General features: G+C 43.1%; 1 protein-coding gene across 1 annotated transcript; it reads left to right on the top strand.

Moving 5' to 3' along the window:
• Positions 1-267: 267 nt before the first annotated feature.
• Positions 268-1,459, top strand: LOC123130711 (putative GEM-like protein 8). The gene is made up of 2 exons (XM_044550527.1): positions 268-661; positions 762-1,459. Exons 1-2 carry the CDS (start codon positions 424-426, stop codon positions 1,211-1,213), a joined length of 690 nt encoding a protein of 229 aa, XP_044406462.1. The 5' UTR covers positions 268-423; the 3' UTR covers positions 1,214-1,459.
• The last annotated feature ends 23,301 nt before the right edge of the window (positions 1,460-24,760 follow it).

The following is a 24,760-nucleotide window of genomic DNA, read 5'->3' as shown; positions in this document are numbered from 1 at the left end:
TAAGATTGTGCGAGCACATGGGCTGCCCTTCAGTCTTCCAAAGTGGCCTCCCCGCGGCCGACGTAGACAAATCACCATCGATCGACATCGAAGCAAGGCCTCCATCCCCGGCGGTTGGCCGCCCGATCGACCGCGTAGTACGTGACTCCTCCCCTCCCCTACCCTCCCCTCCCCTGGCGCGCGCACGATCGGGGCGGATGACACAGCCCCACGTTAAAGCCCGCCCGCCCCTTTTGGCGAACGTGAACCTCTGCTTTTCCGGCGCCGATGAGCCGGTGCTGACTCGACGCGAATCCCCTGCCCGACTTTCGCTCCAGATTTCATCACCCCCCGCACCCTATAAAACGGGCCTCTGCCGCTCATCCCCCTCTCTCCCTCTCTCCCTCTCCTCCCTCTCTCACACGCACGCACAGAGAAGTGACCATGAGGAAGTCCAGCTGCGGCCATGTGATCGGAGTGCCTGTGACCTCCAAGGCGTACGCCTTAGAGGAGGCGACAACCAGGGGCGCCGGGGCGGCCAAGAAGGACGGCGATCGCCTCGCCGTCTCGTTGACGCACCCGAGCCCCTACGCGTCCTTCGGCTACAAACACAGTAGCAAGGGTCAGGTGATCCATTGGGTGAACAAGCTGGGCAGACGGGCGCAGGGCTTCAGAGACCACGGTGAGTCGGCGTTCGCAAACCAGAAACTCGAGTACTACATTCCAAATGGAAAACGGGCAGTGTGCTGACGAGTATGTCGCGTTCCTGTTCGTGCGTGCAGTGACCCTGGGGCCGAAGCTGTCGGAGACGGTGAAGGGGAAGCTCAGCCTGGGCGCGAGGATCCTGCAGGCCGGCGGCGTGGAGCGGGTGTTCCGGCAGGCCTTCTCGGCCGAGAAGGGCGAGCGGCTGGTGAAGGCGCTGCAGTGCTACCTCTACACCACCAGCGGGCCCATCGCCGGGATGCTCTTCGTCTCCACCAGGAAGATCGCCTTCCGCAGCGACCGGTCCCTCACAGTCACCTCGCCGGCGGGCGACGTCGCTCGGGTGCCGTACAAGGTGGTGGTGCCGCTGGGGAGGATCAAGGGGGTGCAGCCGAGCGAGAACGCGGACAACCCGGAGCAGAAGTACATACACATGGCCACCGTGGACGGCTTCGAGTTCTGGTTCATGGGCTTCGTCAGCTACCAGAGGTGCTGCAAGTACATGCAGCAGGTCATCTCGTCCCAGCTGTGATGGCAATAGCATAGCTAAAAGTGAAGCAGGTCTGTGGGCTTCCTGCCGCAACGTCTTGTTGGAGCGCGCGCAGCAGAGAACCTCTGCTCCACCATTTTTTGATGAGAGCATGTTCCGATTGGAATTTACAGATGTGCCTATTGCAATTTCTGTTTGTAGGACCGAGGAACTTGGTCTGAATGAAAATTATTTATTTTCTTGGTAAAAATGACGAAAACTGATTGCTCTGCATATGCCTTCAATTTTTGGAAAGGATACATCTGAATTATGTACTTTTTTTAACACATTACACACGCAACCGCTCATATACACACGCATACACTTACCCCTACGAACGCATACACGCACACCCTACTCCTATGAGCACCTTCAAAAGACTGAGCTGGCATATCATCTTGAAATTTACAAAGTCACAGTAGGCACATTCGTCGTCGACGAAAATGTCTCCTACAACTGAATGCACATCGCCGGAAATTCTGAAATAAATCCAAAAATAAATGTGAGCACCAGGACTTGAACCTTGCTGGGGATACCACAGTTCTTCTAACAATCCAACGACATGATTATGTACTTGAACACAAAAATACCATCATACCAAGGCATACATGAACCCCGTTTATGTATGCCTTGGTAAAATGAGAAATACCACTATACCAAGTATATGTGAATTCTACATCGTGGGAAAATGAGATCCAACTTATGATCGGATGGTTAGGACAGTGGTTGTACCCGCTCGGCTTATAAAAGATTAAATTTCAGGTATAAACACCCACTTGTCTCATTAAGGGCATCTCCAATGACGACCCTCAAACTGTCCGTATAAATTCGGATCGCGGAAGTCATCCAATATGGATCTGTATCGGTCCGCCAAGCGGTTCGGACATGAAACCGAAGACATGCGGGGGGAGGGGCGGCTTTGCAGCGTCCGGACCCCTGCCATGCCCGCGTCTGACCACCCTGGCCCACCCAAACCCCCACCCGCCCCTTCCATGCTTTCCATCCCACGCGCCGCATTCATGCCGGCCCAGAGTATGGAGCGGCCGGCATTGATGCCTGCGATTTCACCAGACAAGAGGGCGGCGCTGATGGACGCGACCTCCCACCGTCAACACGGAAGCGACGCATCGCCCGCTGCTTGCCCGGCTGAACACGCCTCCTCGCCGCATTCAAATGGTCACAGACTGCCCGCCTTCCTCCATTGAAACCCGTGTGTGTGTCGAGAAACCTACACCGGTCACACGTCCATTCGCAAGCCGCCCGTCATTAAACACAAGCCAGTAGGCTCCCCCCACCCCTCCCCCCAGCGCGCGCTATTTAATCAATGCCAGACAATCAGCAAAAATCACACCACACTCCGCTCCCATCCTTGAACAACCTTTTTTCTCCACAAGCTCCATGGCATCTGGCGAGCAGGAAGTCGAGTTCTCCGGTGTACAAGTTGGTTGGGTGGCCATTGAGCCCGACGGAAGCGAGCGAGGAAACTCTATGCTCCGCCTCTGTCGACGGTCCAGGCGGCTGCAGGCCAGCTCGAGGAGCCAGAAGCTCCAAGTCGGCGCGTCGTTCAGCAACTCGCCGCTCCAAGCCAGCTCGTCAAAGAGTGGCGTGTTGCTCCAGGCCGGCACGCAGTGGACCATAGCGGCACGTGCATCGTGGATGACGTCATGTCGCACCACTCCTTCTGTGCCTGCGACCGCACCATCTGTTGTCGATGTGTCCATGACCGCTCCCTGTCGGTGGAGGTCGGCGACGCGGCATCCAGCACGCCCGCACCCGTCGAGGTCGTCGAGGAGAAGTAGAACACGGGAGGCCGCCACCGCTTGGGTCCCATGAAGGCCACCGCCGAGATGATGCCGGTGTACATAGCTGGTGTCTTGCCTGGTCGCATGCCATTCTCTCCCCCTTCCCCTCCTACTGAAACACATCGTGGCGGTTCCTCTCCAGATCGGCGTTGCCGAACATGCGGATGCGAGGCGCCCTTTATGCTGAAGCATATACCTTCGGGGTTCACGACAGTCTGATGAGCGGACTAACGGACATGGGGAAGACAAGGGGATCCATCGCGGCCCTCCATAGACTAGTGTAGTGTATCTGTGTCGTGGGAATGGAGCTCCGCATGGTCGACGTGCACATAGTTTTGGCTATTTTAGCAAAACCCTTCGCTCCATATCGACAAGCAATGTTGTGGCCTTGCGTTTGATGAGTTCTATCGTCTTTCTACGGATGGCACTTGTGGTGGCATCATTCTTGTTTGGAAGTCCTTTGGGGTGATGTTATTCAATTCCCATATCACATGCTATGCGGTCACATCTCGGGTTAACTTCGTTGTCAGACCTACTTGGTGGTTTACTGGGGTGTATGGACCCCGACTATTTTTCTGACCTGAAAACCGTAGAACAATCATTCTATGGTAATTTTCATTAATATAAAATATGTACAAACAACATGAAAAGTACACCCAAAGATCAACCTATGTCAATTCTAGGAAACATCATAGAAAAATTAAAGGAACTGTTCAGTCCAGGACTTGATCTTAGTGCTTTTGTGGGCTTGGTTCTAATCTCAGCAATTGTAAGCCCTTCTTTTAGAGGGAAAGTCCGTCCATTCATGTGGGCAGGAGCTTGGAGAAAAGTTTTGTCATTTCTAACAGACTAGACACTCTAGCGGCCCAGCATCTATATGTAAGTGCATCTAGTGCCCCCTTAGTGGCTTTGGGGTATTGAAGACAAATGGGTTAAGGGGGTAATGTGTTTGTGATGGGAGTTATAGTCCCTGAAGATTTGGTTTATCCAATGAAAGACAACCCCTAAAAATGTATTTCTTCATGTGAAGAATGTGGTGCATCCTTTGAAGAAATTGAAGTGAAGAATTGAAAGCTTGAAGACTTATGCTTTCATAGTTTCTTTCTTCTTCTTTTGAGTCATAGGAAGCACCATACTGTTCAAGGGGGTCTAGGTGATACATAATCGTATTTCCAGAGTGATGACCAAAACCTGTACAAAACCTATTGCTTCGAGTTGAAGACTTTGGAAATCTCCTATAGTGCAGTCAAGTTCATAGTGACAGAGACGAAGTTCTTCTGGTTGTTGAAAAAATTGGTATAATTGAGGAGTTAGGATTTTTCCAGTCTGATTTGCCTATCATGAGGAAATTGAGTGCACCGACGAATTTGAGAGTTTAGATGTTTTACAGTTGCTGAGCTTAGTGCCAGCTATCGAGTGGATCCTTATCCTGGCAACGGTCATGCCCGAAGGGGCATTATGAACATTCATGTTGGGTTGCCCCTGTCTACAAATAGTCGCCCCTACAACCACTTGTTGGTTGGCTGCACTAGAGAGCGATTGACATTTGTTAGAGCAGCCCGTCCTCCGACGATTTTGTGAAAACTGTTGGGGAACGTAGTAATTTCAAAAAAATTCATACGCACACGCAAGATCATGGTGATGCATAGCAACGAGAGGGGAGAGTATGTCTACGTACCCTCGTAGACCGAAAGCGGAAACGTTTATCAACGCGGTTGATGTAGTCGTATACCTTCACGATCCGTCCCGATCAAGTACCGAACGTACGACACCTCCGCGGTCAGCACACGTTCAGCTCGATGATGTCCTCGCCTTCTTGATCTAGCAAGAGGGGCAAAGTAGTAGATGAGTTCCGGCAGCACGACGGCGTGGTGACGGTGTTGGTGAAGAACAATCTTCGCAGGGCTTCGCCTAAGCACTACGAAAACTATGACAGAGGATAAACTAGAGGGGACGGGGTTGCCGGCACACGGCTTGGTGTTTCTTGATGTGTCTTGGGTGCTAGCCCTTGCCCTCTATTTATATGTTGAGCCTTGGGGTCAAAACTTGTAGTAAAAACCTCCACAAAGTCGGTTTCACCCGAAAGGCAAGAGTCCTTCTCGGACTCCAGGACCAGACACCAGGGTTCCCGGCGTCTGGACCCAGACGACAGGGACCCTGGCGTCTGGCCCCTGGACTCCGCAAAACTTCCTTTTGCATTTTACAAAAACCTTGTGGGCTTTCCCCTTTGGCCCAAATAAAGTGTTCTCATCTCCAAACATTTCGGGAAACATCCGGAACCCCTTCCGATGAATTCCGGAACCCTTCCGGAGACCAAACACTATTATCCCATATATCAAACTTTATCTCCGGACCATTCCGGAGTTCCTTGTCATGTCCGTGATCTTATCCGGAACTTCGAACAACATTTGTTTACCAACATACATAACTCATAAATACTATATCGTCAACGAATGTTGAGCGTGCGGACCCTACGGGTTCGAGAACTATGTAGACATGACCGAGACACTTCTCTGGTCAATAACCAATATCGGAACCTGGATGCCCATATTTGCTCCTACATATTCTACGAAGATCTTTATCGGTCGAACCGCATAACAACATACGTTGTTCCCTTTGTCATCGGTATGTTACTTGCCCGAGATTCGATCGTAGGTATCTCAATACCTAGTTCAATATCGTTACCAGCAAGTCTCTTTACTCGTTTCGTAATACATCATCCCACAACTAACTCATTAGTTGCAATGCTTGCAAGGCTTATAGTGATGTGCATTACCGAGTGGGCCCAGAGATACCTCTCCGACGATAGGAGTGACAAATCCTAATCTTGAAATACGCCAACTCAACAAGTACCTTTGGAGACACCTATAGAGCACCTTTATAATCACCCAGTTACGTTGTGATGTTTGGTAGCACACAAAGTGTTCCTCCGGTAAACGGGAGTTGCATAATCTCATAGTCATAGGAACATGTATAAGTCATGAAGAAAGCAATAGCAACATACTAAACGATCAAGTGCTAAGCTAATGGAATGGGTCAAGTCAATCACATCATTCTCCTAATGATGTGATCCCATTAATCAAATGACAACTCATGTCTATGGCTAGGGAACTTAACCATCTTTGATTCAACGATCTAGTCAAGTAGAGGCATACTAGTGACACTCTGTTTGTCTATGTATTCACACATGTATAATGTTTCCGGTTAATATAATTCTAGCATGAATAATAAACATTTATCATGAAATAAGGAAATAAATAATAACTTTATTATTGCCTCTAGGGCATATTTCCTTCAAAAACCCAAGTGAGGAAAAACCCAAGCAGAGCCAAAGTGATTGAGCATCACTAAAGAGATTGATTTGTGTGATATGTTACTTTTGAAGGCTGACATTATTTCAAACGGTTAGGCGTCATGTTCTTAGCACCTGATAGAGGCAAAGGTGTCCCATCTTTCGATGAGATGGTGGCTATCGTTTTGGAGGAAATCGACTTTGACGATCCGACTACGAACGTGCGAGGACGTCGCGCCTTAGAAATCGCTAAACCAACTCCGAGAGGTTATTGACCACGCTGGAGCACGATCAACCTGACCACGAAGGTCTGTTTCCTGCAGGCAAACGAAGAACAAGCAAGAAACTAAGATTGCAATCTAGATATTGCGAATATAAGAGGAAAGCTTTATTGATCAAGGTGGGGTTCTGTGACGTCTTGGTCTGGTCAATGAACACAAACGAAGTACGCGAAGTTGCAACTATGGCAAACTTTTGATATAAACAAAACCCAAAGTCTAAATGGTTCCCTAAGGGCTGTATATATGGAGGAAGAGGGGGGGGGAGGGGGATTTCATGGCCCTTGGGGAAGGGGTCCAAAACCAACCCTATCTCTTGTTTCCCCACACATACGGACTCTAAAAATAACCTATACTTATGTATTTAGAAATTACATGGGCCTGGCCCAATAATAAGGTGACGCATCACCTAGAATAGCCTCTGGACGAAGTTTATGAAGTGGCATCTTTTATATTTCGTCCAAGGCTTCATGCACTCATTATGGTGGCTTCAATGTCCTGAAATCATCACTTGTAACTCCGTTCTTGTTCCCCTTACGCATGCCATCAACTCCATGCTTGTTCTTGCTCCATTGTTCATCACTCTTATCCATGCCAGGCCCTTCATTTGTAAGCAAAACAAATGTATCCAATTTAGGCAGCATCATATTCTCATGAACATTAGAATCATTACCAAGAAACGAAAGTACCTGATAATTTAATTGGCGTGCGCGAGCTCTAGTAATTGGTCCAGTATAGGTAGTAGTAGGGGCTGTGGGTGTAACAATGGTATTGATGTCCTCATCAGCACCCAAGAGTAATTGTAGCGTGCCAGTGAATAAGTCTGTGAAGATTTTGGAAGTCTACCTTGAAGACTTACCACAAGTGATTGGGCGAGATCCGCTGTGACCTTAGCTCAAGAGGAGTACTATGAAGACTAAGTGTCTTCGGAGTTAAATCTCAAGCCACCTCAACCAGACATACAATTGACACAACAAGTGGAACTGGTCTACCAAATCGTTGTGTCGTCATCGAGCCTACCTAGTTTCAAATTCCTCAACCCTTTACTTTCAGTATTTCCATTGCTGGAGAATTGTGATCTACATTATGAAGAATTTGAACTGAATACTTTCATCATGTTGTCTTTCATTTCTTTAGTTCATCTTGTGTATGCCTGAATGCTTGTATGATTGCATGTTCTTCACCTACATCTATCTTGTATGCATAGAACATTGTCTTTCACTTTCATCATGTTGTCTTTCACTTTTTTGTGATGATTTAGTCCACATTGTCAGAACATAGAACATAGTTGTATTAGTCCATATGCATGAATTTCTTCTTTAGTAAATTTCTGGTATTAACTCTATCATAGAGTAGGAGCTAGAAAAATATTTTTTGTCTGAGCATGGTAGAACATTTCTAGATATTTGAAGATGTGACGAGTCCTACTGGGACCAAGGATGGTTTTTTACATCTTCATAGATGAGTACTAATTGGTGTTCCATTTATAAGTCAAAATATCCTTGAGATACATTTGCTTAAATAAGTGTGAATTATTGATGTGCCTGTGTAGACAGTGGTCTTTGAAAAATATCATCGGTCCCTTAGAGTTCCTTTACTTGGTGTAGAGTTATTTCTTTGTTGTTGGTAAAAGGAAAATCAGGGTATGTCATTTTCAGACATGGGCTCATCCAATCATGCCAGAAGTGTATTTGTAAGTGCATCTAGTACCCCGTAGTGATTTTGGTGTATTGAAGACTTATAGGTTAAGGGAATAATGCGTTTGTGAGTGTGCACAGGTCTATATGTCTATGAGGAGTTTGATATTTACAAAGAAAGTTGACCCCTAAAAATGAATGTCTTCGAGTGAAGACTTTGGCTTTCTGATGGCTTTGAAAGTGAAGAAATTGGTGTGATCCTGAAGACTTGATATTCATGCAAGGAATATGAAGCATGAAGACTTTTGTTTTCGTAGTTTCATTTTCTCTTTCTTGGGTCATAGGAAACACCATACTGTTAAAGGGGGTCAAGGTAAAACTAAGGAAAAGTTTCCAAGTGATGCTCATCTCAAAATCCTACACCTACCAATCCTTTCGAGTGAAGCCATTGGAAATCTCATACAGTTCAGTCCATTTCCTCGGTGACAAAGACGAAGATCTTCTGGTCTTTGAGGAATTTGTTCTAACTGAGGAGTTAGGAATTCGCCAGTGCGGATTGCCTACAAGTGAGGAACATGATAGCCCTGGGGAATTTGAACCTCAAATTTCCGACCGTTGTTATGCTATGTGCCATCTGGCCTAAATTATCTTATCCACCTAACGGTCATATCATTGAAGGGCATTTATGTCTTATCATGTCGGGCTGCTCCCTAGGCTATAAATAACCACCCCCTACAACCATTAGCTGGTTGGCTGCTCTATGAGAAACTGGCACCTGTCATTGAGAGCATCCCATCCTCTGAGGACTTTGAGTGAAAATCATCTAGTGAGGAAAACCCCAAAACCCCAAACCAAACACCTACAAACCCAAAGTGATTGAGCATCACTGAAGAGATTGTTCCTGTGTGGAACCAATGCTTGTTACCTTTGAGGACTGTGCATCCTCCAGACGGTTAGGCGTCATGGTCTAGAGCAACCAAGAGTAAATTGTGGATCGCAGAGTGACCGAGTCTGTGAAGGTTTGGAAGTCACCTGAAGACTTACCACGAGTGATTAGGCAAGTTCTGTGTGACCTTAGCTCAAGGAGAATACGGTGAGGACCGTGTGTCCGGGACTGTGTGTCCTCAGGTTTGAATACCTAGCCGCTCCAACCAGACGTACGACTGTCACAACAGTTGGAACTGGTCTACCAAATCATTGTCTTCACCGAGCTAACTGGTTCCATTTCCTCAATCCTTTAATTTCCTCATTACTATGTTGGTGTACCCGATCATTACTGTTTGAAGACTTTGACTGAAGACTTTCTCAATTTCCTCAGTTCAATTTCTTCAGTCAGTTTGTCTTCTGCCTGCTTATCCTGTGTTTACGCTACTTGTACTCTGTGCTCGTCTTTCATATCTTTATGATGACTGTGCTACTACTCCGTTATGTTTGCATCTGAGTACTTATTCTGCTGCTAAGTAGTTCGCAGCTTAGGAATTTCCTCACCCTGAAATTCCTTAGTGAAGAATTTGTAAAAATTGCCTATTCACCCCCCTCTAGTCGATATAATGTGCTTTCAATTGGTATCAGAGCAAGGTACTCCCTTGTTCTGTGTGATTTTGGTTTAACCGCCTGGAGTTTTAGTTATGTCAACCACAGGAATGAAGACTGTGTCATGTCCCATCTTTGACGGTCATGATTATCCCAAGTGGAAGGCCATGATGAATAAGCGCCTCATGGCGATGAACAACAAACTATGGACCGTCACTGAGATTGGTCTTACCGATCTATGCAAGATGGCGGAGGCTGATGATATTCGCAAGTACACTCTACTCAACCTCACTGCAAAGGACATCATCTGATCCTATTTGTCCCAAAATAAGTTTAGGAACATTATGCATCTCAGCCATGAGAAGCTCATCTGGGACCGACTCTCTAAGGTCTATGAAGGTCATCGAACTCATCATGATCTCTGGTTTGAAGATTTCAAGGAATCGCGCAAGGCTATGACTTTCGATTCAGAATCATCATCCTCTGCACCATGCCTTATGGCAAAAGGTGCCAAGGTAACTGAATGCTACCTATCTGAGTCCAGTGATGATGAATTTGGACCCAGTTATACCAAACTTGCTTCCCTTGCCACTAAACAACAAAGAGTGTTGGAAAAATTTCAAAACATGCTAGATGAGAGCGATGATATGTTGGGTGAAGAAATGGATCACATTAAAACTTTGAATGAAAATCTTCAGAGACTTCAGTCTAAGTTTGATAACCTTCAGAGTCATCATAACACTTTCTTATCTGACCATGAGAAGCTTTCTTATGAATTTCTTCAAAGAAAGTAAGATCTTGAGAAGCTAAGGGTGAGTTATGATGATCTTTAGAAGGAGCGTGATTCATTGCTTGCTCAACAAATCAGTTCCGCTTAGGAAGAATTCATTCCACCATGTTTGAAATGCATTGAACGTGAATATGCTAATTCTTCACCTGAAAGTTCAAATGCTTCTATTGCTGCAAATTCTTCAACTGTCTCTGCTATCACAAATTCCTCATCTGAGGATGCTTCTAGTATCACTGACCATGCAGGGCTGAAGGAATTGTATGTGATAGGTATGTACAAAAGCCTCAAAGGGCATCAGGCACTTTGTGATGTGCTTAAAAAGAAGATCCTCAACAGGAACCCTAGGAAAGAGGGTGTTGCCTTTGAGAGGAAACTCAGTGCTGATGGGACCTACTAGAAACCTGAGCAGTATCCCAAAACCTCATGGGTTGCTTCAAAGGGGCCTTTAGTGGATCCATCTACTTTATCTGGCTTTACATGTGAATCTTCATATTCTTTTGATGAGTCATTTGACTCCAACTATAAACTGTTCAAAAATTAGAATGGTGAAGTATTTGCTAGATATGTTGGCACTAACTGCAGGAATGGTCCCCCTATGAAGAGAATCTGGGTTCCCAAAAGGTGCCTTGAAAGTCTTCAGGTGAATGTCATCATGACTCCACCTGTGAAGAAAAGGAACCCCACATCAAATTCTTCATATGGACCAAATTATTCATATGGATCCAAGTCCTCATATGGACCAAATTCCTCACGTGGATCAAATTCTTCATATGAACATCAACGTGCTAACACTTTTCTTTCGCAGGGAAGATCGAAGGGCTATGAATATGTGCATTATTCTTCAAACCATTGTGTTCATAAGTCCTTGAAGAATTTCTCTGCTTATTCATATGCTTACTCTAATCCCTCTTATGTGAAACGAAGTGGATTGGCATCTATGCCACCTTTCTCTTATGGAGCTCGCAGAATGATGAACTCTTTTCCACCCCTTCAGATGTGGGTGGTGAAGAAAAAGAACTAATCTTTTATGCAGAGTCAGCTCTCCATACGAACTTAAACGTCTGAAGAATTTGCTAGAGACCTGAATACGCTTGAAAGGATGCAAGCTAATCATGAAGAAATGAATTTTCATTTCACACGTTCTCATATTGCCATATCTGTCCTATTGCTTGATGAAATTGACCTGATGAATTTGATTTCATATTCTTCACTGCTAAAGTATATGAGTTCGTAAGATGCACTAATTCATCTGCAGGATGATCAACCAAAAGCCATTGAGTGGGTCCTCGACAGTGGATGTACAAATCACATGACTGGTGATAGGAACTTATTGATGGACACTACTTTATCTCCATCGCATCTGAAGCATATCACCTATGCTGACAAAGGCAAAAGCAAGGTATTGGGTCTAGGTAAGGTTGCAATCTCAAAGGATCGACACATGGACAAAGTCATGCTTGTCGATTCCTTAGGGTTCAACCTCATGTCTGTCTCAATGCTTTGTGATCTTGATATGGTTGTTGTCTTTGCAAGTATCGCTGTGTTGTGATCAGGGAAGCTTTCAATTCCAAAGTCTTCGAAGGCTTTAGGAGAGGATACTTGTATATTGTTGATTTCCCTATAGGACCACAAACTGCTACATGTCTACTTGCAAAAGCTTTAGAAGGCTGGCTATGGCATCGACGACTTGGTCATGCTGGCATGAGAAACTTGCACACGCTCGTGAAGAAGAAGCATGTCATTGGCATCGAGGGTGTCAAATTTCTCAAGTACCATCTATGTGGAGCTTGTGAAGCTGGAAAGATGACCACGACCAAGCATCCCTCAAAGACCATCATGACTACCACTCGTCCATTTGAATTGCTTCACATGGATCTCTTTGGCCCTACTCACTATGCCACATTTACTAATGCTGCATCTTTATATGGCTTTGTCATTGTTGCTGACTATTCTCGTTACACATGGGTGCATATCATCACTTACAAAACTGAAGTGCAGGAAGTCTTCAAACGATTTTCCCCGAGGGCTTCAACCAACTTTGGTGTGAAGATCAAGCACATCAGAAGTGACAATGGAACCGAGTTCAAGAATACTGGTCTTGATGACTATCTTGATGAACATGGTATTACTCATGAGTTATCTGCTCCTTATACTCCTCAGCACAACGGCGTCGTGGAGCACAAGAACATGACTCTTGTTGAGATGGCTCGCACTATGCTTGATGAATACAAGACGCCTCCTCGCTTCTGGACCGAGGCAATTGATACTGCGTGCCACATCATCAATAGGGTATATCTTCACAAATTCTTCAAAAAGACATCATATGAACTCCTCGCTGACAAGAAACCCAATGTGAGTTATTTCAAAGTCTTCGGTGCTAAATGTTGGATTAGGGATCCTCATCACAATTCTAAGTTTGCAGCGAAAGCACATGAATGTTTTATGCTCGGTTACGGAAAGGACTCGCACACCTACAGAGTCTTCAACACCTATCACCACAAGGTTGTTGAAACTGTAGATGTATGATTCGATGAAACTAATGGCTCGCAAAGAGAGCACCTACCTCCTGTGCTAGATGAAAAGTCACCTGAGGAATCCATCAAGTTCAAGGCTACTGAGGATGTCATTCCTACCAAAGAATCTGCTAAAGAAGTCATTCCAGAACATGAAGAACATCATGCTGGTGCACCTGAGGAAAATGGCTCTGAAGAAAATGTTGAGCCGACTCAACGTCATCAACCCGCTCATCCTCGCGTTGCTAATGAAGTGCAGATTGAGAGAATCATCAACGACATCAAAGCACCAGGTCCTCTCGCACACTCAAAAGCTTCACATTTGTCTAACTTTTGTGGGCACTTTGTTTTTGTCTCTATCACAGAGCCCACTGAGGGAGTCCTGGATTAGGGGGTGTTCGGGTAGCCGGACTATGCCTTCAGCCGGACTCCTGGACTATGAAGATACAAGATTGAAGACTTCGTCCCGTGTCCGTATGGGACTTTCCTTGGCGTGGAAGGCAAGCTTGGCGATGCGGATATTCAAGATCTCCTACCATTGTAACTGACTCCGTGTAACCCTAACCCTATCCGGTGTCTGTATAAACCGGAGGGTTGTAGTCCGTAGGCAATCAACTCCATACACAACAATCATACCATAGGCTAGCTTCTAGGGTTTAGCCTCCTTGATCTCGTGGTAGATCTACTCTTGTACTACCCATATCATCAATATTAATCAAGCAGGAGTAGGGTATTACCTCCATCGAGAGGGCCCGAACCTGGGTAAAAAACATCGTGTCCCTTGTCTCCTGTTACCATCCGGCCTTGACGCACAGTTCGGGACCCCCTACCCGAGATCCGCCGGTTTTGACACCGACACCCACCAAGTAGATGAGGCATTTCTGGAGCCTGAGTGGATTCAAGCGATGCAAGAGGAATTACATCAATTCGACCTCAACAAGGTATGGGAACTTGTCAAGCGACTAGCCCTCGCAAGCACAATATCATCGGCACCAAATGGATCTACCACAACAAGTAATATGAAAATGACCTTGTGGTGAGGAATAAGGCACGGTTTGTAGCTCAAGGCTACACACAGGCTAAAGGAATTGATTTCGATGAAACTTCTGCACATGTTGCTAGACTTGAGGCTATTCATATATTACTTGCTTATGCTAACCGTCATAATATCATCTTATACCAAATGGATGTGAAAAGTGCATTCCTAAATGGTAAGCTTGAGGAAGAAGTATATGTTGCTCAACCCCCAGGTTTTAAAGATCCAAAGCATCCTGACAAAGTCTTCAAACTCAACACGGCCCTTTATGGCCTCAAGCAGGCCCCTCGGGGCGTGGTATGATACTTTAAAGGAATTCCTCATGAAGAAAGGCTTCAAACCCGGTTCACTTGACCCAACTCTTTTCACCAAAACCTATGATGAAGAATTATTCGTGTGCCAAATATATGTTGATGATATTATCTTTGGCTGCACTAACCGACGTTACACTAACGAATTTGCCTATATGATGAGTGAGGAATATCAAATGTCTATGATGGGAGAATTGAAATTCTTCTTAGGTCTTCAAATTCGTCAATAATGCAATGGCATCTTCATATCTCAGGAGAAATACCTCAAGGATGTATTGAGGAAATTCGGCATGCAAGATTGCAAAGGAGTCAAAATCCCTATGCCCACAAATGGTCATCTATGCACTGATGAAAATGGTATTGACTTCGATCAAAAGGTATACCACTCCATGATTGGTTCTTTATTGTACCTATGTGCATCTAGGCCAGATATTATGCTTAGGGTTTGCATGTGTGCCCGTTTTCAAGCTACACCGAAGGAATCACAAAATAAGGCTGTGAAGCATATTCTTCGATATCTAGCTCACAAACCAACACTTGGATTATGGTATCCCAAGGGCTCAGCTTTTGATCTCATTGGATATTCTGACTCTGACTATGCTGGTGATCGTGTGGACCACAAGTCAACATCAGGCACATGCCATTTCCTCGGATGTTTCTTGGTATGTTGGTCCTCGAAGAAACAGAACTGCGTATCACTCTCTACTGCTGAAGCTGAGTACATTGCTGCTGGTTCGTGCTGTGCTCAATTGATATGGATGACGCAAACCCTCAAGGACTACGGCATCAATATGAAGAACGTGCCTCTCTACTGTGACAATGAGAGTGCCATCAAGACTCATAACCCATTTCAGCACTCGAAGGCTAAGCACATTCAGATTCGTCATCATTTTCTTCATGATCATGTGTTGAAGGGCGACATCTCTATCGAGCACGTGAAGATTGAAGAACAGCTAGCCGATATCTTCACAAAGCCCTTGGATGAGAAGAGATTTAGCAAGTTGCGGTGTGAGCTAGATATATTAGAGTCTTCGAATGTCATGTAAAAAGGACACACATCCTAACACTTATGCAAAAATGATGATTTAGATGTGCAACACATGAAGTAACGTTTTTCTTCAATCAATGAAGACTAACCCTCTAAGTGTGAAGAAATTAACGAATAATTTGATTCTCAGAGCCCTACGACAATTGTACGCGGCGTCTGAAATCATCATTCTTATATGGTGGGTCACGCCACCAACAAAAGTTGAAAATCTTCAAATTGAGTATTTCTTCAGTTTTGAAATTCCTCAGTTGTTCAAATTCTTCAACTTTGCATAGTCTTAACTCTTTCCGATTGTGTTCTTCATTGGCTATATTTCTTATCGGAGTTTTCAGTCCTAACATTCACTTATTGCTAATTCTTCAAGTTGTCTTTTCTGCTAAGTGAATGTGATCGGACCCTTCCCCCTCTATGCTATACTCAACCCAGTATGTTCACAAATTCTTCATATGCATTCTATTTGAAACCTGTTCAAAATCTTCACTGTGTCCTTGTCAGGTGAAGAATTTGCAAACGGATCATTAAAATTTTCATATCCCAAATTTTCCGTTTTTGCCGCTCAAATCATTCCGCATCCCACGATAGGATTTATCTATTCACCCACGATCTCACACGATCGCCACCGCTCTGTACGTGGGTGACACATGTCTCTAGGATGAGAAGGGTCAGGGGAACGTTCGTCCAATTTCTTCGGGCGAGCAGTGCTACCTCTTGAGCATGTGTTGGTTTTCCCTTGAAGAGGAAAGGGTGATGCAGCAAAGTAGCGTAAGTATTTCCCTCAGTTTTGAGAACCAAGGTATCAATCCAGTAGGAGGTAACACGCAAGTCCCTAGTACCTGCACAAACAAATAAGAACCTCGCAACCAACGCGATAAAGGGGTTGTCAATCCCTTCACGGTCACTTACGAAAGTGAGATCTGATAGAGATAATAAGATAAATATTTTTGGTATTTTTATTGTATAGATTAGAAAATAAAGATTGCAAAATAAAGAACGATAGAAATAGCAAATTGATAGGAAAATAATATGATGGAAGATAGACCCGGGGGCCATAGGTTTCACTAGTGGCTTCTCTCAAGATAGCAAATTCTACGATGGGTGAACAAATTAGTGTCGAGCAATTGATAGAAAAGCGCATAGTTATGAGAATATCTTGGCATGATCATGTATATAGGCATCACGTCCGCGACAAGTAGACCGAAACGATTCTGCATCTACTACTATTACTCCACACATCGACCGCTATCTAGCATGCATCTAGAGTATTAAGTTCATAAGAACAGAGTAATGCATTAGGTAAAATGACATGATGTAGAGGGATAAACTCAAGCAATATGATATAAACCCCATATTTTTATCCTCGATGCCAACAATACAATACGTGCCTTGGTGCCCTTGCTGTCACTGGGAAAGGACACCGCAAGATTGAACCCAAAGCTAAGCACTTCTCCCATTGCAAGAAAGATCAATCTAGTAGGCCAAACCAAACTGATAATTCAAAGAGACTTGCAAAGATATTTAAATCATGCATAAAAGAATTCATAGAAGAATCAAATATTGTTCATAGATAATCTTGATCATAAACCCACAATTCATCGGATCTCGACAAACACACCGCAAAAAGAATTACATCGAATAGATCTCCAAGAGAATCGAGGAGAACTTTGTATTGCGATCGAAAAAGAGAGAAGAAGCCATGTAAACTAGTAACACATCATCGGAGAGGCTATGGTGTTGATGTAGAAGCCCTCCGTGATCGATTCCCCCTCCGGCAGAGCGCCGAAAAAGTCCCCAAGATGGGATCTCACGGTTACAAAAGGTTGCGGCGGTGGAAATAGGGTTTCATGGTGCTCCTGGATGTTTTCGGAGTATATGAGTATATATAGGAGGAAGAAGTAGGTCGGTGGAGCTTCGAGGGGCCCACAAGGGTGGGGGGCGCGCCTGCCCCCCTGGGCGCGCCCTCCTGCCTCGTGGCCTCCTCTCTTCTTTCTTGACGTCCACTCCAAGTCTCCTGGATCACGTTTGTTCCAAAAATAACCCTCCCGAAGGTTTCATTCCGCTTGGATTCCGTTTGATATTCCTTTTCTGCGAAACACCGAAATAGGCAAAAAAACAGCAATTTGCACTGGGCCTTTGGTTAGTAGGTTAGTCCCAAAAATAATATAAAAAGGTATATTAAAGCCCATTAAACATCCAAAACAAATGATTTAATAGCATGGAACAATCAAAAATTAGAGATGCATTGGAGACGTATCAAGCATCCCCAAGCTTAATTCCTGCTCGTCCTCGAGTAGGTAAATGATAAAAACAGAATTTTTGATGTGGAATGCTACCTAGCATAATTATCAATGTAATTTTCTTTATTGTGGCATGAATGTTCAGATGCAAAAGATTCAAGACAAAAATTTAATATTGACATAAAAATAATAAATACTTCAAGCATACTAACAAAGCAATCATGTCTTCTCAAAATAACATGGCCAAAGAAAGTTATCCCTACTAAAATCATATAGTCTGGCTATGCTCTATCTTCACCACACAAAATATTTAAATCATGCACAACTCCGATGACAAGCCAAGCAATTGTTTCATACTTCTGATGTTCTCAAACTTTTTCAATCTTCACGCAATACATGAGCGTGAGCCATGGACATAGCACTATAGGTGGAATAGAATGGTGGTTGTGGAGAAGACAAAAAAGGAGCAGATAGTCTCACGTCAACTAGGCATATCAACGGGCAATGGAGATGCCCATCTATAGATATCAATGTGAGTGAGTAGGGATTGCCATGCAATGGATGCACTAGAGCTATAACTGTATGAAAGCTCAACAAAAGAAACTAAGTGGGTGTGCATCCAACTCGCTTGATCACGAAGACCTAGGGAATTTTAAGGAAGCCCATCATTGGAATATATAAGCCAAGTTCTATAATGTAAAATTCCCACTAGTATATGAAAGTGACAACATAGGAGACTCTCTATCATGAAGATCATGGTGCTACTTTGAAGCACAAGTGTGGTAAAAGGATAGTAACGTTGTCCCATCTCTCTTTTTCTCTCATTTTTTTATTTGGGCCCTTTCCTCTTTTTTATGGCCTCTTTTTTGTTCTTTTTTTTCTTTTCGTTCGGAGTCTCATCCGGACTTGTGGAGGAATCATAGTCTCCATGATCCTTTTCTCACTTGGGACAATGCTCTAATAATGATGATAATCACACTTTTATTTACTTACAACTCTAAAATTACAACTCGATACTAGAACAAAATATGACTCTATGTGAATGCCTCCGGCGGTGTACCGGGATATGCAATGAATCAAGAGTGACATGTATGAAAGAATTATGAAAGTGGCTTTGCCACAAATATGATGTCAACTACATGATCATGCAAAGCAATATGACAATGATCAATGTAACGTGTCATAACAAATGAAACAGTGGTAAGTTGCATGGCAATATCTCTCGGAATGGCTATGGAAATGCCATAATAGATAGGTATGGTGGCTTTTTTTGAGGAAGGTATATGGTGGATGTATGGTACCGGCGAATGTTGCGCGGTACAAGAGAGGCTAGCAATGGTGGAAGGGTGAGAGTGCGTATAATCCATGGACTCAACATTAGTCATAAAGAACTCACACACTTATTGCAAAAATATATTAGTTATCAAAACAAAGTACTACCCGCATGCTCCTAGGGGGATAGATTGGTAGGAAAATACCATCGATCATTCCCGACCACCACTCATAAGGAAGACAATCAATAAATAAATCATGCTCCGACTTCATCACATAACGGTTCACTATACGTGCATGCTACGGGAATCACAAACTTTAGAACAAGTATTTATCAAATTCACAACTACTCAACTAGCATGACTCTAATATCACCATCTTCATATCTCAAAACAATTATCAAGTATCAAACTTCTCATAGTATTCAATGCACTTTTTATGAAAGTTTTTATTATACCCATCTTAGATGCCTATCATATTAGGACTAATTTTATAGCCAAAGCAAATTACCATGCTGTTCTAAAAGACTCTCAAAATAATATAAATGAAGTATGAGAGATCAATATTTTCTATAAAATAAAACCACCACCGTGCTCTTAAAGATATAAATGAAGCACTAAAGCAAAATTATCTAGCTCAAAAGATATAAGTGAAGCACATAGAGTATTCTAATAAATTCCAATTCATGTGTGTCTCTACAAAAGGTGTGTACAACAAGGATGATTGCAGTAAACTAAAAATCAAAGACTCAAATCATACAAGACGCTCCAAGAAAAACACATATTATGTGGTGAATAAAAATATAGCCTCAAGTAAAGTTACCGATGGAAGAAGACGAAAGAGGGGATGCCTTCCAGGGCATCCCCAAGCTTAGGCTTTTGGTTGTCCTTTAATTTTACCTTGGGGTGCCTTGGGAATCCCCAAGCTTAGGCTCTTGCCACTCCTTATTCCAAAATCCATCAAATCTTTACCCAAAACTTGAAAACTTCACAACACAAAACTCAACAGAAAATCTTATGAGCTCCGTTAGTATAAGAAAACAAATCACCACTTTAAGGTACCGTAATGAACTCATTCTTTATGTATATTGGTATTAAACCTACTGTATTTCAACTTCTCTATGGTTCATACCCCCGATACTAGCCATAGATTCATCAAAATAAGCAAACAACACACGCAAAACAGAATCTATCAAAAACAGAACAGTCTGTAGTAATCTGTAGGTTTCGAATACTTCTGTAACCCCAAAAATTCTAAAATAAATTGGTGGACGTGAGGAATTTATCTATTAATTATCTGAAAAAAGAATCAACCTAATTGCACTCTCCAATAAAAAAATGGCAGCAAATCTCGTGAGTGCTAAAGTTTCTGCTTTTTACAGCAAGATCGCAAAGACTTCCCCCAAGTCTTCCCAAAGGTTCTACTTGGCACAAACACTAATTAAAAACATAAAACCACATCTAAAAATAAGCTAGATGAATTATTTATTACTAAATAGGAACAAAAATCAAGAAACAAAAATAGAATTGGGTTGCCTCCCAACAAGCGCTATCGTTTAACGCCCCAGCTAGGCATAAAAAACAAGAATAGATCTAGGTATTGTCATCTTTGGTATGCAATCCATAAGTGGATCTCATAATAGATTCATAATGTAATTTAACTTTCTTTCTAGGAAAGTGTTCCATGCCTTTCCTTAACGGAAATTGGAATCTAATATTTCCTTCTTTCATATCAATAATTGCACCAATCGTTCTAAGGAAAGGTCTACCAAGAATAATAAGACATGTAGGATTGTAATCTATATCAAGAACAATGAAATCTACGGGCACATAATTCCTATTTACAACAATAAGAACATCATTAATCCTTCCCATAGGTTTCTTAATGGTGGAATCCGCAAGATGCAAATTTAAAGAACAATTATCAAATTCACGGAAACCTAACACATCACACAAAGTTTTTGGAATCGTGGAAACGCTAGCACCCAAATCACATAAAGCATAGCATTCATGATCTTTAATTTTAATTTTAATATTTGGTTCCCACTCATCATAAAGCTTTCTAGGGATAGAAACTTCTAATTCAAGCTTTTCTTCATAAGATTGCATTAAAGCATCAATGATATGTTTGGTAAAAGATTTGTTTTGACTATAAGCATGAGGATAATTTAGCACGGATTGCAACAAGGAAATACAATCTATCAAAAAGCAATTATCATAATTAAATTCCTTGAAATCCAAAATAATGAGTTCATTGCTATGTAAAGTTTTGACCTCATCAATCCCACTTTTACCAATTTTTGCATCAAGATCTAAAAACTACGAATCATTGGGACGCCTTTTAGCTAAAGTTGAATCATCTCTAGTCTCATTATTATCAAAATTCATATTGCAAAATAAAGATTTAATAGGAGATACATCAATCACTTTTAGATCTTCATCCTTATTATCATAAAAACTAGAAGAACACGCTTTTATAAAGCAATCTTTTTAGCACGCATCCTAGCGGTTCTTTCTTTGCACTCGTCAATGGAAATTCTCATAGATTTGAGAGACTCATTGATATCATGCTTAGGTGGAATAGATCTAACTTTCAAAGAATCAACATCAAGATAATGTTGACGCTCAAAAGTGGCACGTTTATAAAGAGTGACTTGAAGCTATGTCAAGAGTAATTTAAACTTACTATTGAAAGTCACCATGAGATGGCTCTCTTTGAGAAGATCAAGATGAATATGAAGATGGTCTAAAATGAAGTTCGGATGCAAAAGTTATGACAACTTCAGAGATGCTCATTTTGACACCAGATTAAAGAATGGCTTGAAACCCAATTAAGATGTCCTCATATGGAAAAATGATCAACACAAATTGTCTTCGTCTCGTCGAAACAGTCAATTTTGATATAAAAATCGTCTCAATCCGAGTTTGTATGCAAAAGTTAGAGCTATAGGAGTGCAGCCCTGTCACGAGGCGAGATGTGACGCGCCCCACCAGACATAGGTCTGATGGGTAGCGCGAGCGAACAGGTGTTCTGCGTGACTGTTTTAGCCTAGAAGATGGTCTCAAATCAAAAAACGTTCAACATGAAAATTGTTCGGCTTGTCGAAACGGTCAAGATTGCTTTTGGGCTCGTTTCCATCCGAGATCGTTTACCACCACAAAAAGGACCAGCAAGGTGCAGCCAGTTTAAACCGAACAGTTTTGGAAAGTTGGGACAAAACCAATCCGAATTTGACTAGAGTTTTGGACGTGAATCCAAGCCTTTTCCTTGCACGGGAAGTCCAGCCCCCTCTTATATACCTAACGGGTGATGGCCGATTGAACAACACACAATCGATCAAACCATCTACCACTTTTTTATCTTTTATCTTTTTTCCTTAACCCTAGTTCTTCTTCCTCGTTCTTCGTCTGTTCTTCTTCTTGCAGGCCGGCGAACCTCGAGGCCCTAGGGGCGGTCAGGCCGACCTAGGGCAGCCCATAGCCACCACGCGCCCTGACGGGGTCCCTCCTAGGCGGGCCTCGAGGTTCGCCACCCAGCAAGAAGAAGAACAGACGAAGAACGAGGAAGAAGAAGAATTAGGGTTAAGGAAAAAAGATAAAAGATAAAAAGTGGTAGATGATTTGATCGATTGTGTGTTGTTCAATCGGCCGTCACTCCTTAGGTATATAAGAGGGGGCTGGACTTCTCGTGCAAGGAAAAGGCTTGGATTCACGTCCAAAACCCTAGTCAAATTCGGATTGGTTTTGTCCCAACGTTCCAAAACTGTTCGGTTTAAACTGGCTGCACCTTGCGGGTCCTTTTTGTGGTGGTAAACGATCTCGGATGGAAACGAGCCCAAAAGCAATCTTGACCTTTTCGACGATACGAACAACTTTCATGTTGAACGTTTTTCGATTTGAGGCCATCTTTTAGGCCAAAACGGTCATGCAGAACACCTGTTCGCTCGCGCTACCCATCAGACCTATGTCTAGTGGGGCGCGCCACATCTCGCCTCGTGACAGGGCTGCACTCCTATAGCTCTAACTTTTGCATACGAACTTGGATTGGGACGATTTTTATATCAAAATCGACCATTTCAACGAGACAAAGACAATTTCTGTTGATCATTTTTCCATATGAGGACATCTTAATTGGGTTTCATGCCATTCTTTAATCTGGTGTCAACATGAGCATCTCTGAAGTTGTCATAACTTTTGCATCCGAACTCCATTTTAGACCATCTTCATATTCATCTTGATCTTCTCGAAGAGAGCCATCTCATAGTGACTTTCAATAGTAAGTTTGAATTACTCTTGACATAGCTTCAAGCCACTCTTTATAAACGTGCCACTTTTGAGCGTCAACAGATAAATTATATACCAGCATAAATTATATACCACTCCTAAAGTGATTTCTAGAAGCAAAATTCAATCCAGCATAAAAAAATGTATGATCATCCATAAGTTTAATCCATGAGTAGGGCAATTGTGTACCATTAATTTCATCCTCTCCCAAGATTGTGCAACATGCTCATGATCAAGTTGCTTAAAATTCATAATATCATTTCTAAGAGAGATGATCTTAGCGGGAGGAAAATACTTAGAGATAAAAGCATCTTTGCACTTATTCCATGAATCAATACTATTTTTAGGCAAAGACGAAACCCAAGTTTTAGCACGATCTCTAAGCGAAAACGGAAATAGCTCCAATTTAACAATATCATTATCCACATCTTTCTTTTTTTGCACATCACACAAATCAACAAAGCTGTTTAGATGGGTAGCGACATCTTCACTAGAAAGGCCAGAAAACGGATCTTTCATAACAAGGTTCAACAAAGTAGTATTAATTTCACAAAATTCAGCATCGGTAAGAGGAGCAATCGGAGTGCTAAGAAAATCATTGTTGTTGGTATTGGAAAAATCACACAATTTAGTATTGTCTTGTGTGACGCCCCGAGACCGACGCTTCAGATGCCTTCCATGTTTTCTGAGTTTCGCCGGGTGATTTGTTTTGTCTGTTGCATTCATCTTTGCATCTTGTGCATTGCATCATGTCATCATGCCATTTTATTTAAAAAAAACTCAACTGAATAAATTGCATAGATCTTTTGATCTATTTAAACCGAGGGGACTCACATGGTGATTGCTCTTTATAACATATCCTCCCAACATTAGGGAGCTATATTAAATATTTCATTAATTTGGAATTCACCATAACACACTTGCAAAATATCCCAATGCCTTTGTTATCTTAATTCTTGGTCTCCAACCTTGCCATATATACTTTCATCATATTCCGGAGCTCCACCAAAAATCCGAACATTTTTGGACCTTCCTTTTACCAAGTCCTAGTTCAAACCCATTTGAATTAAATTCAAATGAGTTTGAATTTACATCTTTCAATCTTGGCCTTTTCTATTTTCTCGGAACAAACTCATTTTTATGAGTCCGGGAAACTCAACCGCATGTCCAAATTCTTCCTCTAACCTTATATTCTCTCTTTTCCTTTCTCTTAATTCTCTGTTATTTTAAAAAAGGAAATAGGGGAGAGGGAGAAGAGAGTCCAGCCCAGCTGGGCCTCTCATCGGCCCAACCTCCCCTTAGCCCCGCTGGCCTCTTGGGCCTGACTCCCAGGCCGACCCATCCATCTCTAAGGCCCAGCCTCCTTCCTAACCCTAGCCTTCCTGAGCCCGAACCCCACTCTTTCCCTCCTTCCCGCAGCGCCGCCGTATCCCCTCGAACCCCATCTCCCTGCTGCCCGATCCCCTCGCTCCCGCAGCCTCCCCCCTCGATCCCTCTCCTCCTCTCGTCAGTCTTCTGCCG

This window comes from Triticum aestivum, chromosome 6A (assembly GCF_018294505.1).
Source record: "Triticum aestivum cultivar Chinese Spring chromosome 6A, IWGSC CS RefSeq v2.1, whole genome shotgun sequence".
In the NCBI taxonomy this organism is placed as follows: domain Eukaryota; kingdom Viridiplantae; phylum Streptophyta; class Magnoliopsida; order Poales; family Poaceae; genus Triticum; species Triticum aestivum.
The sequence above is the reverse complement of the archived record's forward strand: the minus strand, read 5'-3'. Positions and strand labels throughout refer to the sequence as shown.

Excerpts from the sequence above, each read along its gene's own strand:
- LOC123130711 (XM_044550527.1), top strand. The coding sequence starts at position 424 with ATGAGGAAGTCCAGCTGCGGCCATGTGATCGGAGTGCCTGTGACCTCC. Across the intron at positions 662-761 it reads GCAGGGCTTCAGAGACCACG|TGACCCTGGGGCCGAAGCTG; the intron begins GTGAGTCGGCGT and ends TCGTGCGTGCAG.